Raw genomic sequence first — 15,735 nt, forward strand, 5'->3', positions numbered from 1 at the left:
ATACCAGAACAAGTCAAGAGAAATACAGCCCTGCTCCTTTTCCCAGGTAACACTGATCATGATTTTCTTACATGACTTATGATATTCCAATAGTACTATATTTTACCTTCTACTAATATGCATGAAGGTACTGAGAGGTGTCATCTGGAGTTTTGTTATGCAGTATCATTAATACCTGAAGCTCTATTGACTCTTACTATTCAACTTTAACAAAGTAATTTGTACTGTTAAAGATTAAGTTGGATAAGAACTGGCACAGAGCAAACTGAAAGAGAAGTAGATGTTAAATAGGGAATTGGATTCAAAGATGACAGTTTAGCCTGTTTTAGAGGAAGTTTTACATCCTCTGAAAAATCTGCAATCTTGAATTTTCAGGTGCTATTGGATTCACTGGGAATAATTACATTTAGAAAGTTTTTTCATCATTATGCCTGATACAGCCTTTTCTAAGCTAGTTAGATTTAGCAACCATTATACATGCCTTGATTGCATTCCACATTGATACCATAATATGCTCTACCTGAGGTTACCCAGGAGAAGCATCAGGAATTTGTAACTGATATAAAATGCCACAGCTAGGATACTAACTGGCACAAGGTACAAGATATCTATTATAAAATATCTGTACATTCATAAATTGCTAAACAGATTTATTCTGAGGTGTTGATATTGTCCAATTAAATTAAAGTTTTAAACCATTTACGGCCCGTTTATTTGAGGTCCATTTCTCCTGTTTTGACACAACTGTTAAAACATGCAGAAGAACCCTGTTATCAGAGCCCTGTCTTTTTGGTTTGTAAGGAAGGCATTTGCATCAGCCACTCTAATCTTAATATTTAAAAAGCCTGTACAGGTTTTTTCCACCTGAATTTTAATTGCTGTTACCCTTTCTGAGGATCAATTTTATTGATAATTTTAAGGTATAACCTTATATTCTTTCTTGCTTTTAAATTATGTTTTCTGGCTTGGTTATACAGCAATCTGTAAAGATGGGATATAATTCATAAATAAATAAATAATGCCAGATATGAATATAGTTATTATAACGTTCTGCAAAGATTCAGATTCAAAGGACAAAATCTGATTCAGAATGAACAATGGAATGAACATGAAGCATCTGTCAGGAAACCCTTAAATCAGCTGCAACATTTCTGGAGTTACATGGATGACTCCGTAGCTGATCTGGGAAAAGACTAATTTTGTTTAAGATGTTTCTAACAGCTGTGCCCATATGAACTCTAATCACATTTTATGCTCCAGATGTGGAATTCAGCAAATTCCTTATATCTTAAACATTTTGTTTCTGTTACTTCTTTCAGACACCTGTATTAAATTTCAAATCTGGCTTCAGTTCACTTAAATAACCAATAGGACTCAATAATATTCAGATTCTTCTAGACATTATATTACTAAAAATATATACTATAGTACTATACATCCCAGAAACAAATAGGTATGGCAGTGATCTGGTGGGATATTTCCCATAATGAATACGATAACAAAAATACACAACTGATATCATTAATGTTCAAAATAACAGAAAGAGAAAAATATGTATTTAAGAAGAAATGATTAATATGCTAATATTAACTTTGCTGAAGAACCTTTATATATTATCTGTAGAAATTCTGGAAAACCAGTGAAATGCTAGATGATTGGTAGACTAATGATACTGCTAACTACCAAAAGGAAAAAAATGAAAGAGCTTTTAGATCAGCAATCTATAGTTTAGTTTTAGACCATCCAGAGTTGACTTGGGTCGAGATGGTTGGCAAAAAAAATTAATAAATAAATAAAATTTGGCCCCAATATCTGGAGTTGATCATAAATAATTTATAAGTATTTGAAAATGAGTGGTAATTACAAGAATAAATATGGATTTGTCAAAAATAAATCTTGTCAAACTGGATTATGTTATCTCTTTTTATTGGGCATCACTGTGAAGTGGTATATAAATCTAAGTGCTATTGCTATCTTCCTTGGTAGATGGTAGGAATACTGCAGAATATTATGTAGCTTGATTTCAGCAAAGAATTTAACAATGTATCCCTATTCTTTGTGATTAGGAAACCGTTAAGTGGGGACTGGATAGATGATAAATAGATACAGACTCCTTGAAAACAGTTCTGAAAAGAGAATTCAACGATGATTCCAAAACAAACCAGAGTGAACAATCTCAGTTCTAAGTCTTATACTGTTCAACATTACTACTACAGCCTTGGAATACATAATAGAGGAAACAATTGTCAGATTTGCAATGCCACAAAGTTGTTTGAGATAGCTCATTTCTTAGAAATCAGAAGTATAACTTAAAACAATTTTAAGTTAGAAAAACAGGCCAAAAATAACAGAATTTAAATAAACAGAGACAAATGCAAAGCTATACACTTGTAGAAAACAAAACTCAAAAGCATAGGTATAGGATACTAATTTCTGGCTTGGTGGCAGTTCTTGCAAAAATAGTCTTGGAATAGCGGTGGGCCTTGAGAAAAGATGAATGAATAAAATGGAGTATGACAGCTTTTTTGAAGGATCTAAAAATTCGCCGTACATAAGAAGGCTGTGGGCTGCTTCAGACTGAAGGACACAGAATAATGGATTTAAGCTACAACCCAGAGGTAATGGACTCCTCTTTACTGATTATTTCAACTGGAGGCTGAGGAACCATCGGTCAGGGATGGTTTAACATAAATTCATGGGGTGGGGTGGGGATCGATCCAGATGGTCTAAGTGATTCTAGAATAAACCAGAGAACATTATAACACACCATGCCAATTTGAAGTTTAGCTGATGTCAACTAATTCACAGAGCTGCAATATTAAAGACTATCTACAATTTATAGCAAAGTTTGTCCTGTGATAGAGGATATCACAACTCTTTGTTCTTCTGTTTAACTTGGTTTCTTGATTTTCTTGATTTTCTTGATTTATTTAACGAATTTATAAGGCTGCCCATCTCATGGAAAATGACTCTGGTTATAATAGAAAGCCAAGCACAAACTTTCCATATGGTGCAAGGATTTTTGTGCCTTATAATTTCTGACTAACTCCATGACTAGTAATACTGAAATAATCTGAATAAATGACACTTGAAATTGTATGCACAATATCTGTAGGAAGAATAATTTGTCATTCTTTTTTTTCCTGTTTTCTGCACAGAACACCCATAGCCAGCTAGCATTCTTTTTTATTTATTTTATGCACAGAACACTCAGAGCCAGATAACATTTCAAGGAAAATTCAATATTTATGCTAAACAAAATGTGATTCATTTCCCTTTGCTTAGATTTATTTCTCTTACTACTATTGGTTAGCATCAGTAATGCAACATAGTAAAGCAGTCAGGCCCTACTCTTTTACATGAAGTTTTTACTTTTAAGTTAACAAAGTGCAGATTGTATCAGAATGATCAAGAAACCCCAGACAAGCTAGCAATGGCTACCTGCTGGGGACAATCATGTAGAACATGCCTCAAGGGCTATTTCTTATGACCTCAGTTGCAAATCATGAGATGGATTATCAGACTCATGACTGATCAGGGAGTAGAAAACTTCAGAAAAGAGAGCTTGTAATAATATTTAAAGCAGGCCTGCAGAGATTTTACATGCTGAAAAAGCCTCATAAAATGTAATGTCATGTAAATGTTTATAGTTATTTTTTTTCTAAATATGCCATGTCAGGGGAATGTGTGATTCTTTTGTAGGTCACGAACCCTAAACAAATTTAGAAAGTACAAACTGGCTTTCCAATTTCAATGCATGTGCTATTGGTGTTCAATAGAATTATCTTGCCAATCAATATATGTTCCTCACAAAACAGGCTTTCTATTCCTATTGAAAAGTACAGTATTTAATTGCAACCAACTCCATTTTATTAAGGAGTCTTTCTAAATGTATGACTGTAACTTTGTTGCTTCTATCCTTACAATTTATATTGATATTGTTTCCTGATTGCTTATTTGTACCCTATGACTATCATTAAGTGTTGTACCTTATGATTCTTGACGAACGTATCTTTTCTTTTATGTACACTGAGAGCATATGCACCAAGACAAATTCCTTGTGTGTTCAATCACACTTGGCCAATAAAAAATTCTATTCTATTCTATTCTATTCTATTCTATTCTATTCTATTCTATTCTATTCTATTCTATTCTATTCTATTCTATTCTATTCTATTCTATTCTATTCTAAATGGAGACATAAAGTAATGAGTCCTAGTAAAATAAGTTGGCATATGCTTCTATACAGCATACTTGGAATTAATATGATTGTTTAATGAAAAGATCCTCCTTAATGCAATCCGTTGCTAACTCCCAACAATAATTGATGAAAGTTTTTTTTTTAAAAGAAAAACCCTGAAATAAGTGTTGGGTGAGGGGAACTAGGTTCTGGTGATTAATTTTAGCAATTGCTACCACATTAATTTCTTCAGACTGAAATTACAGGGCGCAAATTACCTGTTGAAGTGAATTCTTCATAATAAAAGCATGCAGTGTCTGGATGCGAATAATGGAAGAATGAAAAGTAAATGAAAAAGTTAAATGGAAGAGAAATAGTAATTTTTGGAGGAGCAATCAACTTGAACCTCCGTCTTGGCAACAGCTACCCTGGATCTAATGAATGTATTTCCAAAGAGATAAATGTAGGATCATATGCTGCATAACTAGGATCTGAAGCCTGTTTGTTTACATGAGGCAAAAATCAACCACAGCAAGCCTCACCGAAGCACCCTCCCTAAATACTTCCAACTAAATGCAGCGAAGACGAGGACCGAGCTCGAGCCCTTCTATCCACTCATCTGCATGTCAACCGTATCCAGGAGCAACCTCCGCGACTGGGAAAAACAAGCAGGGCACCCAAGGATCCATATTTGCAGCCTCAAAAACTTGTAATCCTCCCTCTTTCATCTGTCACGAATACAGTAAGGCGGGGGCGGGGGAGACTTATCTCCCAAACAGAGAAGGGGCCGCCTTTGCTCAGCTCCTTCGGGATCTGAAGCCATCGCAATTCCCTGGAAAGAAGAAAAGCCGCGGTCGAGGCTCCAGGGGCAGCTGCCAAACAACATGTGGCGGATGCAAAGGGAGAGGAGGGGGGGAAGGGCTTCTACGTTAAACGAGGCAGCTTGCGGGTCGGTATCCGGGTAAGAGGCAAAGTCGAGACTGCGAAGAAGGCAGCGCGGGGCCCCCCGCTTTACTTACGTATCTGTTAATAAGAGTCCTGAGGCGGCTGCAATCCATGGTGAGGCGACTGGCAGCTGCTCCGGCGGCGCCCTCCCTTCGCTGCTCTCGCCCAAGGGGGGAATTCTTTCTGCCTCGGCTCGGCTCACACTTCTGCTTCCCGCACCCACGCTGGGATTTTTACCTCACAGCAGCAGCAGCAGCAGCAGCCCCGATCACAGCCCTGCCCTGCCATGACCTGCTGTCGGGTATTCTTGGCGGGAGCTTCTGGTCTCTCGCTCCCGCTCTGTCATGCGTGCACCAGGCTAGCTCGCCTTCCCATGTGCGCTCCGGGTCCGCGGCGCCCGAAATCGTAGCAGCACAGCCGGCGCAGCAGCTGGCTTCGAAGGAGGCGGAGATGGAGGAAAGACAAGGCAACTTTGCTCACCAGAGAGCCGGGCAGATGGCCGGAGAGCGGCCGAGGTTGCTTCGCTCTTGCCCTCCTGACAGAAACTTCCCGCCGCGCTGGGCCGATTCCTGCGCAACCCCGCTCGCTTCTCCGTCGGTTTTTTTTTTTTCCCTCTCCCTCTTCTTTGATCTTTTCCCTGCTAAGCCAGGCAGCTCACGTCATACGGCGCGGGCGAGCATGCGCGGTCCAATCTCTTCGCCAGGAGCAACACACCCTGCCATCCCCGCCCCATTGTTTCCCACAAGTGCTCTCCTCGCGCCGATTTCCAAGAGTGCCTGGAGCAAAATCGGAAACGAGGGTTACCTTCCGCGCGCCGGTGGCCGGTTTACAGCCCTAAAAAAGGACAAGGGGGTGGCCGAGCGCGGTGCATTGGCAGCACTAGGTGGGAAGAGACGAGGCCAAGCCTCCTCAGGGCGCATCGACGTCCACCAGAGCAAACTTCAGAAGCGCTCGACACCCACCCATCCCCCGAGACTGTGTTGTCTGACAGCTTCCGACGGGACCGTTGAAATCTTCGGCGGTCTGAAATAATCGGGGAGGGGAAATGGAATGAGAGCGGAAGGAGCCGGGAAACAAGGCGCCTTTTGTTCAGCCGAGAGCGCAACTGTAGTTGTCTTCAGATTCCTCACAGGCGGTTGTTTATTTCTTCCCCGTTTCCTTCCTGGACACCTGGCGAAAAGAGCGATTCATCTCGCGTTTCCGCCCCGGCCTGAGACTCTCCAAAATCCTAAAAAGCACCAGGCTGCAAGAAACGGCGAGCGTTCAGATCCTGAAACTCCTTAGAGAAGGACAAAACGCGAAGTTCCGTTTGTCAAAAGCGATTAAAAGTTAAGGAGGGGAGGAGGGGCGCAGTCTGGGCTGGAGTGGCAAGGAGCATCCTGGATAAACTGAGTTATTGCCAGAAAGAGCCATGAAAACAAAGAAGAGTTTTGTTGCACTTTGAGAGAGGCTTCCCTTAAGCCTGTGATTTGGGAATAGAGTAATCTCCATACTGGGTGTTTTAAGTATAATAATAATAATTTTTATTTGCGGTCACAGACCAAAATACAAATATAATTGCAAAAGAACGTGGGGAAAGTAACATCATAAACAGTTGGCTACCAGAAGCCTTGGTTGAGAGGAATTACAGCATTCTCCTCTAGTGTTTTAAGTAAACAAATACCACTCCCTAAATACAAAGTGATAGCAATTCCCTTTCCTAGAATCAGTTAGTAATGGAAGTATAAAAGTTAAACTCACACAAATATCTGTCCCCACCTTAAGCTATTAACAGGAAGAAAGACTCTGAGTTTCAGGAAGGGCAGGGCATTACATTTCACCCCAAAGCACTGAAATAAATAAATAATAACCTTGTTCTGAAGATGATGACTAATGTTATTCATTGGCTGCATTTGTACTGCTCATAAATTAACGTAACTATCCCCCCTCAAGTCCTATTATGTTGTCTTGTCTTGGGGAGGGGGGTGTTCTGAAAGGAATGAGCAAAGAATGCCAGAAGTGTACTCCATGCCCAGCAGGTTCATGCAAGGTAGGAAGGTCATTCCAAGTGCTTGGCTAAGTCAAGCAGGCACCTATATTAGGCAGCAGTGATATAGGGAGATACTAAGATGGATGATCACATCCTTTCAAACTGCCTGGGAGAGGCAGTTGTAAATGACTCATATTTTACCAAGGAAGCCACATGGATAGACAAGATAAAGTGATTGACAAGTCAGTGCCACATGATGGGGCTCTCAGATCAGAGGGTACTCAGTATATTATACAAAAAGACCTCTGGATCATTTGACATTCTAATAATGTTTATGATGCAGCTCAGTTAAAGCCTTCAAAATGCATAGTTCCTTTGTCAACATGCAGGAAAAGACAATCCAAAACTGCAATGTTGTCCTGTAGAACCCAGGAAACTTCTACAGTGAAAAATTAAATGAAGCATCTTAGACATATAAATTAAAATGGAATGGAATTGGACACACTCAGTCAGAAAATTTTACTATTTATTAGTTGTGTGTGTGTGTGTGTGTGTGTGTGTGTGTGTGTGCCTTTGAATCTGTTGATTTCTGGTGAACGCGTAGACAAATCCATGCAGTTTTCTTGGCAAGATTTCAGAAGTTCAATGGATTTCCTTGCCATTGCTTTCTTCCTAGGGTCCAGAGAAGGACTGGCCCAAGGTCACCAAGCCGGCTCTGTGCCTAAACTGGGACTAGAACTCACTGTCTCCAGGTTTCTCACCTGGTGCCTTAATTTGATTAGATCAAATTGGTTCTCATGTTTTTTTACAAAGGTCATGTTAAAGAAGAAATAGTGTTGCTTTCAGTCTGGAAGGACACAGTAGAGAGTATATTGGGGTACAATGTAGTCAGTTAACTGATAATAGTTAACAGATTATATCAATTAGACTCTAATATGATGGTTATCCCTGTTTATGTTCCAGCCATTAATAGAAAAATGTTCTTATGGTCCCATTCAATCTGAAATTGACAGAATGCACAAGAGAGATGTGCTGTCTGTAATGAGACCCTGGAATGTCAAACTTGAAAGCAGTATGGAGGAAAATGTAGTTGGACTAGAAAACAAGTGAACAATTTATCAATTTCTCCCAATCCAATTATTTCATCATTGCTGAGGCAGTTTTCAAACAACTAAAATGACACCTATATTTATGGGTATCACCAGACCCAGCACAGAAATGTGATAGGTTCCCCCGCCCACATCTTTTGGGCTAGATGGATGGACTTCAACTATAGCAGCAATAGGTGTGCTGTTGGAAGGCCTGAAGGGTTCAGTTATATATAGACTTTCCTGGAAAAAGTTGCCAGGACTCAACACTCACTTGATGGTTCATCATCAAAAATCAATCCAACTATGATTTTCTCAACCTGACTTTATGGATTTACTGGCCACAAGTTCAGACGATACCTAAGGCTAAAATGTCACTGATTAGATTGTGGCGCACTGTTGCGCAAAGACAATTATTGTTTCCTTGGAAGTGTAGGAAACGTGTAGGAAAACACATTACAAATAACATTTTGAAAAAAGAAAGCTTCATTTCTTAAATGTTCATAAATGAAAATGTAAGAGTTGCATCAGAGCATCAAATTAGGTCTGTGGTATGATGACTGGGTGATGGAAGAGCAACAATTAATAGCTCCCTCCAGGTTATATTTCTGCATAAGGAACTAAAGAAAGGAATCTGGATGTTGCAGGTCTAAAAGAAACTTAGAGAGCAAGTCTTGAAATACCTCCTTTTGCAAGGGAGACAAAGTCAGAAAAAGTTTTTGTGTTTGGTTATCATTTGTTATTTGATATTTTGTGTTTGTTTATTGTTATGTGATAGGTTCCCTCCACCCCTTTTTGGGCTAGGACAGGTTAGTATTGATGGGAATTCGTTGAATTAAGCAAAAATAATGTCACTTTATTTCCTTATTCCAATGGTAGCAAAATATATCATCTTCTCCATGTTTCACACCATTATATTGCTTCAAAGTTTCTTTATTTCCTTCCTTGCTAGGACAAAAATAAAAATGAATGGGAAGTAAATGGAGGAAAGAAAGGAGTGAGAAGTGCTGTGCCTTAGGATATTTGTTGGTACAGTTTGTCCATCCGCGTTTGTAGTAACTCTGTTGCTTGGAATGACTATGAATCTCTACATTGTATCTAAGGATTTGGCAAGCAGTATGCTACTGACCTACTTTCACTTCCCTAATCACTGATACATTTTTTCTTGGTATTACTCTGGAAGTTAAAATAGCATATTTCAATATAGTTAAATAGGTAGGGAGCAAGGATTTCACAGACTAAGCCCTGGATGCTACCATCCTGGCAGGATGATGGGCTGAAATGCAGAGTATTTTCCTCTAAGAATGTTTAGAGGAAACATCTCTTTTAATTCTATTTGATAAGGATTATCGTTTATATAGTTTGAGGATAGATGATAGATTATAGTTTCATTACAGGCCACCATGATGGTTAAGGGGCTATCCCAGATCATCCAGAACCCAACACGGGACACTGTTCACACATCAGAACAGAACCAGTGTCCCTGTCAGAGCATTGGCTCTGTGATCTGAAATTGGGAAAAATCTCAATGACATCATCACATCATACCCTGATTACCATGAGATTCTCCAGAGCCATCATCCACTGCAGGGAGGTTAGGCCCATTAGATTGCCGGGCTCCAGCGACTGATGAACCAGGATAGATTTCAGAGATTGCTGGGAGTTGTTCCCATTGGTCTGCTGTACAGTACAGCTGAAACCTTGGTTGCCACATGGAATAAGGAGGCAGCTGAGGCTTTAGATCAGATTGCACCAGGGGTGCTATTCAGCAGGTTCTGACAGGTTCTGGAGAATCGGTAGCAGAATTTTTAAGTAGTTTGGAGAACCGGCAAATACCACCTCTGGCTGGTCCCAGAGTGGGGAGGGAATGGAGATTTTGCAATATCCTTCCCCAGGAGTGGTGAGGGAATGGGGATTTTCAGTATCCTTCCCATGCCATGCCCACAGAACCGGTAGTAAAAAAAATTGAATTCCACCACTGGATTGCACCCATGCAATCTCTCCCTTCTCATGGATCCCCACATTCCCCATGGTTCAGGGAAGAGTTGAGGGAGATGAAGAGAGAGAAGAAACATTGAGTTGGATGGAGGAATTGTTGCAGGTTCAGAGGAGTGTCTAGGCAGAAGTCTTGCCAAGTTATTTGGGATTAGTTTGAACATTTTGGGTTTAGGAGTGTGGAGTCAGACCCTTGATGTTTAGATCTATGCCCCTCCTGCCTTGTTAAGTGGCCGAGGGGATGTCATGTGCATGGGTTCTTGAAGTGGTGAAGTCCTGTTTGAGTGAAGGAGTTGTTTATTTGCCTCTTTAAAAGGCCTTAGTTTACCCCTTCCTCAAAAACCCATTGCTAAATGCAACTATACTGGACAATGTTAATCCAGGATCTCACCTGCCTTTCTGGGAAGTTGGTTAAGAAGATGGTTATGCAGCAGCTTCAGAGGACCTTGGATGAAACAGATTATCTGGATCCTTTTTGATGGAGCTTCAGGCCTGCATTTGTCATGCTTTTGGATGATCTCTAGTGAGGGCAGGATGCATTCATCCTTGCCTTGACTTCTCAACAGCTTTTGATACCATCAACTGCAGACTTGAGAGCACTAATGTATTACGTAGTAATTAAATTTATAATAAATGTTTGTAAGAGTAAATCTTTCCCATGAGTTCAAACCCAGTTTGTGGGGGCAATAAGCTGACTTTGTATAAATATACAAAAGTATGAAGGCTATTGCTTAACGCATTGTAAGCCATCCTAAGTCTCCGGAGAAGGGCGGCATATAAATCAAATTAAAAAAACAAACAAACCACAAGCTAGAAACAGTGGAATTAACTCTCACTGTGTAAGTAATTGTAACCAGTCTAGCCACTGAAATGCGGGGTTTGGTTCATATGTTGCTTCAAGCCATGTGTATTTTAATTGCTTTTGGTTTACCATATTGTATGGACCTAGCCATTATAAAATGCAAGTCATTCTTTTTAAAAGTGTTGTTTAAGCAACTGGTATTTAATTTCTTGGAAAAAAAACTACAGCTAGGTCTCTCTTTTATCCAGGGATTAAATCTTCTTAGCTAATATTCTTTGATTCTTCCTTGTGTAGACATTTAAATTTATGTGTTGAACTGTGTGTAATGACTAATACATGGCTTTCCATCTTTGCTGGTATTTAAAACAGATCTTAGGTTTAAAATGCCAATTAAACTTTGCTTATAGCATCCAAAAATATATTAGCAGTCTTCTTTTTATGTTTCACGGTAATACTACATGCAAACCTGTCATTTGATATAATTTCTCAAGGTTCTTTTTTTTTTTCAGTTTCAGTTTCCTGAACTGAAAACCTTGCAATGGGATTAGAAGCGATTGGAAAAGCTGTTAACTGCTAGAAAATGGAATGCTCTGAGCAACTCACAGCAGAAAGTCCCATGGAACACAAGGCCATCTGGAGGACAGTGAACATTCAGTTAAATCTGTGGCCAGACAGCCAAGCAATGTCTGCGAAATGACAAAGGGTGACAAAGACCAACAGAAATCATAAAATGACCCAGTCAAAGAGTAGAAAGTCAAGTAAATACAATGTATTACATTATCTGATACTGTGATAGATCTTAGGATAAAAGGTCCTGTATTTTCATGGCTGAAATCATGTCATTATAAGTAGTGGTGAAGAGGGTCTGTTGAGGTATGAAATAGAAGTATTTCTTAGATTTCCACTTACCAATATGTATCATATAAAACTTAATATAAAAGCCCATGCTTAAAAAAACCCCACATTTAAAATAACCCCAATGGATACACATTGGAAGCTGTTCCTGGTTGTCTCTTCTATGATAATCAGGAGCAACATAAGAACCATCTGTGAAGATTGGAAAAAAAGGTGCACCTATTTAAATGGGCTGAGAGAAGGTGCTTTATAAGTACCCTCCTTCTCCCCCCCAACCCCCCCATTGCAAAGTACATCTTTCAAAAGATCAGTGAGGATTCTGGCTTTTTCCTGAAATATTTCTGAATTTTCCATTTACAGTAAGGAGATAAGCCAAAATAAGAAGGAGCATTATGCATTCTTCCTAGAACTTCTGTATAGGGGCATGGGCCCTATACAAAATGGGGCATAAATCTGATAAATAATTACATAAACATATGCTAATTCTTGTTCTGATCATTCAGTTTTAATAAATAAGACTTCTTAGATGATGCAATACAAGCTCAAAAGTAGGGGTGAACTAAATGACTTATCTTCTGGTAATTAATCATCAGACCATGGACATAAAAAAACTATTGTGACATCATTCTATGGATTGCAACATCCTTGATCAATGTGTAGTATATTCTGTAATTGGATTTAAAAAGAAGATAGCTGTTCTGTCCCCGTACCCCACATGCACTCCCACAGACGGCCTGGAGTTAATAAGCCACACAACAAAACTCTTTGATGATAAAGCTGGCAGCAACCCAGTGGCTAGCTGCCAATTCAGACTTTACTCACACAAAACAAAGATTAGACTGCCAGCATTCCGATAAAACAGGCAGAGTGTCAACAATACAAGGATTAATCCAAATGCAGTCCGATAAAGCAGGCAAAGTCCAGTAACACAGAGATCATGGAGTATTTCCAGTTTTTGCTCATCACAAACTGAACCGGCCACCACACCCACATTTATACCCTGTGGGGTGAGGTCCAGTGACTCAGCTAATCTCTGGCACGCCTTCCCTTCTGCTGTGCATGCTTTTCCCTGCGCCTCTGTCGCGGGTCCAGCCAGCACTTATCTTCTTCATCACTGTCCACCTGTGGCTGTGGGGATGTGCTTGGCTCTGAGCCTATCGTTTGGCCTTCGGTGTCCTCCAGAGGCATTGCCAGAGAGGAGCATTGCCAGAGAGGAGGGTCCTGGAGAGGGAGGCCTTGCCAACTCCTCCCCCTCACTCTCAGAGTCTGCATCTGTTGATAGCCCAGGCTCAGGCAACGGAGCCACAACAGCAGCGATATAGTAAATAGCAAGACCAAATATAACACTGGTAGTTTTTAAGAAGAGATTGGATAACCATTTGTCTGAAATGGTATAGGGCCGTGATGGCGAGCCTATGGCACGCGTGCCACAGGTGGCACACTGAGCCATATCGGTGGGCATGCAAGCTCAGCTCCAGTGGGCATGCACGTACTTGCCACTGATTTTCAGGTCTTCTGGGCCCACCGGAAGTTGGGAAATGGTCTGTTTCTGGCCTCTCGAGGGCCCCTGGGGGGTAGGGAAGGCTGTTTTCACCCTCCCCAGGCTCCTAGAAAGCCTCTGGAGCCTGGGGAGAGCAAAAACGGGCCTACCGGGCCCACTGTGCCATTATGTGCCAAAAGTGGGGGGAGCATGGGGAGGTCACACACGGGGGGGCAGGGCACATAGAATTATGGGTGTGGGCACGCATGCACATGACCCCCCCTGCATTCCCCCCACTTTTGGCACGTGATGGCAAAAAGGTTAGCCATCACTGGTATAGGGTTTCCTGACTAAGCGGGATTTGGACTAGGAGACTTGCAAGCTTCCTTCCAACTTTGTTATTCTATTCTAACTTCTACATACACCATACACCATAAAGTCTATGGTGTTATCATTGACAATTAACATTTTTTTTATTTTTGATATTAATACTAAATGCCTATAAATGGAAGAAAAACATGAGCCCCATCCAGCTTCCCAGGGCAGGTCTCAGAAACAACTACCTACTACCTGTTCAGCTAGCCAATTAGACAATTCTATTTGGTCCATCGTAAAAGCTTTATTTGAGCTATTACTATGAGTTTCATAAACAAGTGAACCAATATGTAGAAAGTATCTTTGAATAAATGCAAATAGTCATGAAAATTTTATATAGATTCTTGTAGAATAACTACAATCTCACTTTTCTGATAAAAATTACTTGTTATTCTCTTCTTACAGAATGCAGTGTGACTCATTTGATTTATTTCCCATGAACAGGGCTTACCCAACTCAATTCCCAGCAGAAAAGAACATACAATAATACCAAACTACTATAAGATTGTATCCCATAATTCCTATCAAGTCCCTACTCAAAACCTGTTATTTTGGTGTACTGTGTTTAATTTCAGAGAAGCTAAAAGCATTTTAGCATCTGGCAAAATCAATCCTGATTTTATGATAGGCAAATCCTCATTTATTTATTTATTTATTTTTGTTTTAGCCACTCCATTTTCAAAGACTCTTAAGTAGTTATACTTAAAATATAAGATTAGAACATAGAAAATCAATTATGTAACTAGAAGAGCATCATTCAGGCAGCAGATTCTCCAATAACCCATCTTTTAATGGCTTTGGAAATAAAATGTTGGGGGATGGGTGGTAGGGAATGGTCTGAATGTCTAGTAGCAGACTGTTCCAGAGGCTGGGGTCCATTACTGAAAAGGCTCAACCACGAGGTCTTTGCAGAGAGTTTTCCCTCAGATTTGGGAGTCTCAGCTAGATTCTCTTCTCTACTAGATCTCACAGATTAATTTACATCACATCAAACACAAACAGTGTAAAATGGCTGAAGATGCAATAGCATGGCATTTTTGTCATTGTTATGAAAATGGTGGATCCTTTGAAGGCTGCTACACAGCCTGTCTTAGGAGTCTTCTGACTGCTTTTCAGAAGAACCAAAAACACTAATTATATACTACTAAAACTCTTACGTCTGTTTGTTTGTAACTTTCAATTGGGAAAAATGGTGCATCACAGGGCAATAGTTTTTGAAACAAAATGCCTCAAAAGAGCTAATTTATAGAATGCATGCAAAATCTGGAATCCATGACTCCTGGGTTGGAGATTGAAATTTGGCAAGTTATGGCTGTTTCAGTATTGTTGCACTGTTGTGCCACCCCAGTCAACCATAGTCATGAGATCATAATTTCCACTCCCTGCCAGCTTCCTACAAGGAAAATCAATGGGGAAGCTGGCAGGAAGATTGAAGTCACTCTTGCTCCCACTGCTTTTTCCCCTGCCTGTGGTCATCTTGTTTCTTTGGCAGGAAATATCTTTCAAATGATGATGGGTCACAGGTTGTCTCGTGCTACTTAAAATTAATTATCATCGCTTTAGAAGTTCTACTTTCAAGGCTTGAAAATATCCAAGAACAAGTTTTCGAACCTCACCTGTGAAACTGTCACTCTACTGCCTCAAATGAATTTTGAAATGTCTTTTTTTTTTATTGTGGGGTTTACATCTTATATTCCCAAACCAGATCTCATACGTTCTTCAAGGTCACATAAACAATGTAAAATAAGAGAAAGCACTTCATAAGGGCTCCTGCAACATCTAAGTCACTTAGAGTAATACATTCAAAATCTCGTAAGTGAATCTAAAAACTTAGCACAATTAACATTTAAGCCTTAATTAGTTTTAATGCCTATATTCATAAGAACTGCAGTGTCTGACACTTATTAGAGAAATGACACTTCTTTTTCACCTCTTTATTATGGAGGAATAAATGCTTTTTCTAAGACTGCACACATACATTGCTGGGGTGTGGGGAAAGAATGTTTTCATTCATTTACCAATATTGTTTTATGTTAGAAATGTATA

The 15,735-nt window shown here is 39.9% G+C and overlaps 1 protein-coding gene across 8 annotated transcripts in view; it reads right to left on the reverse strand.

Annotated features, from left to right (window-relative positions):
* Positions 1-6,484, reverse strand: part of ATP11A (ATPase phospholipid transporting 11A) — a 124,997-nt gene extending 118,513 nt beyond the window's left edge. For all 8 annotated transcript variants that reach the window (XM_034418959.3, XM_060686596.2, XM_034418950.3 and 5 more), the window contains exon 1: positions 5,200-6,484. In XM_034418959.3, coding sequence (XP_034274850.2) covers positions 5,200-5,238 — 39 coding nt within the window. In that variant the 5' untranslated portion in view covers positions 5,239-6,484. The remainder of the gene's footprint in view (positions 1-5,199) is intronic.
* Between the last annotated feature and the right edge of the window lie 9,251 nt (positions 6,485-15,735).

The sequence above is a fragment of the Pantherophis guttatus genome, chromosome 5 (genome assembly GCF_059756535.1).
Source record: "Pantherophis guttatus breed Tessera chromosome 5, ASM5975653v1, whole genome shotgun sequence".
Classification (NCBI taxonomy): domain Eukaryota; kingdom Metazoa; phylum Chordata; class Lepidosauria; order Squamata; family Colubridae; genus Pantherophis; species Pantherophis guttatus.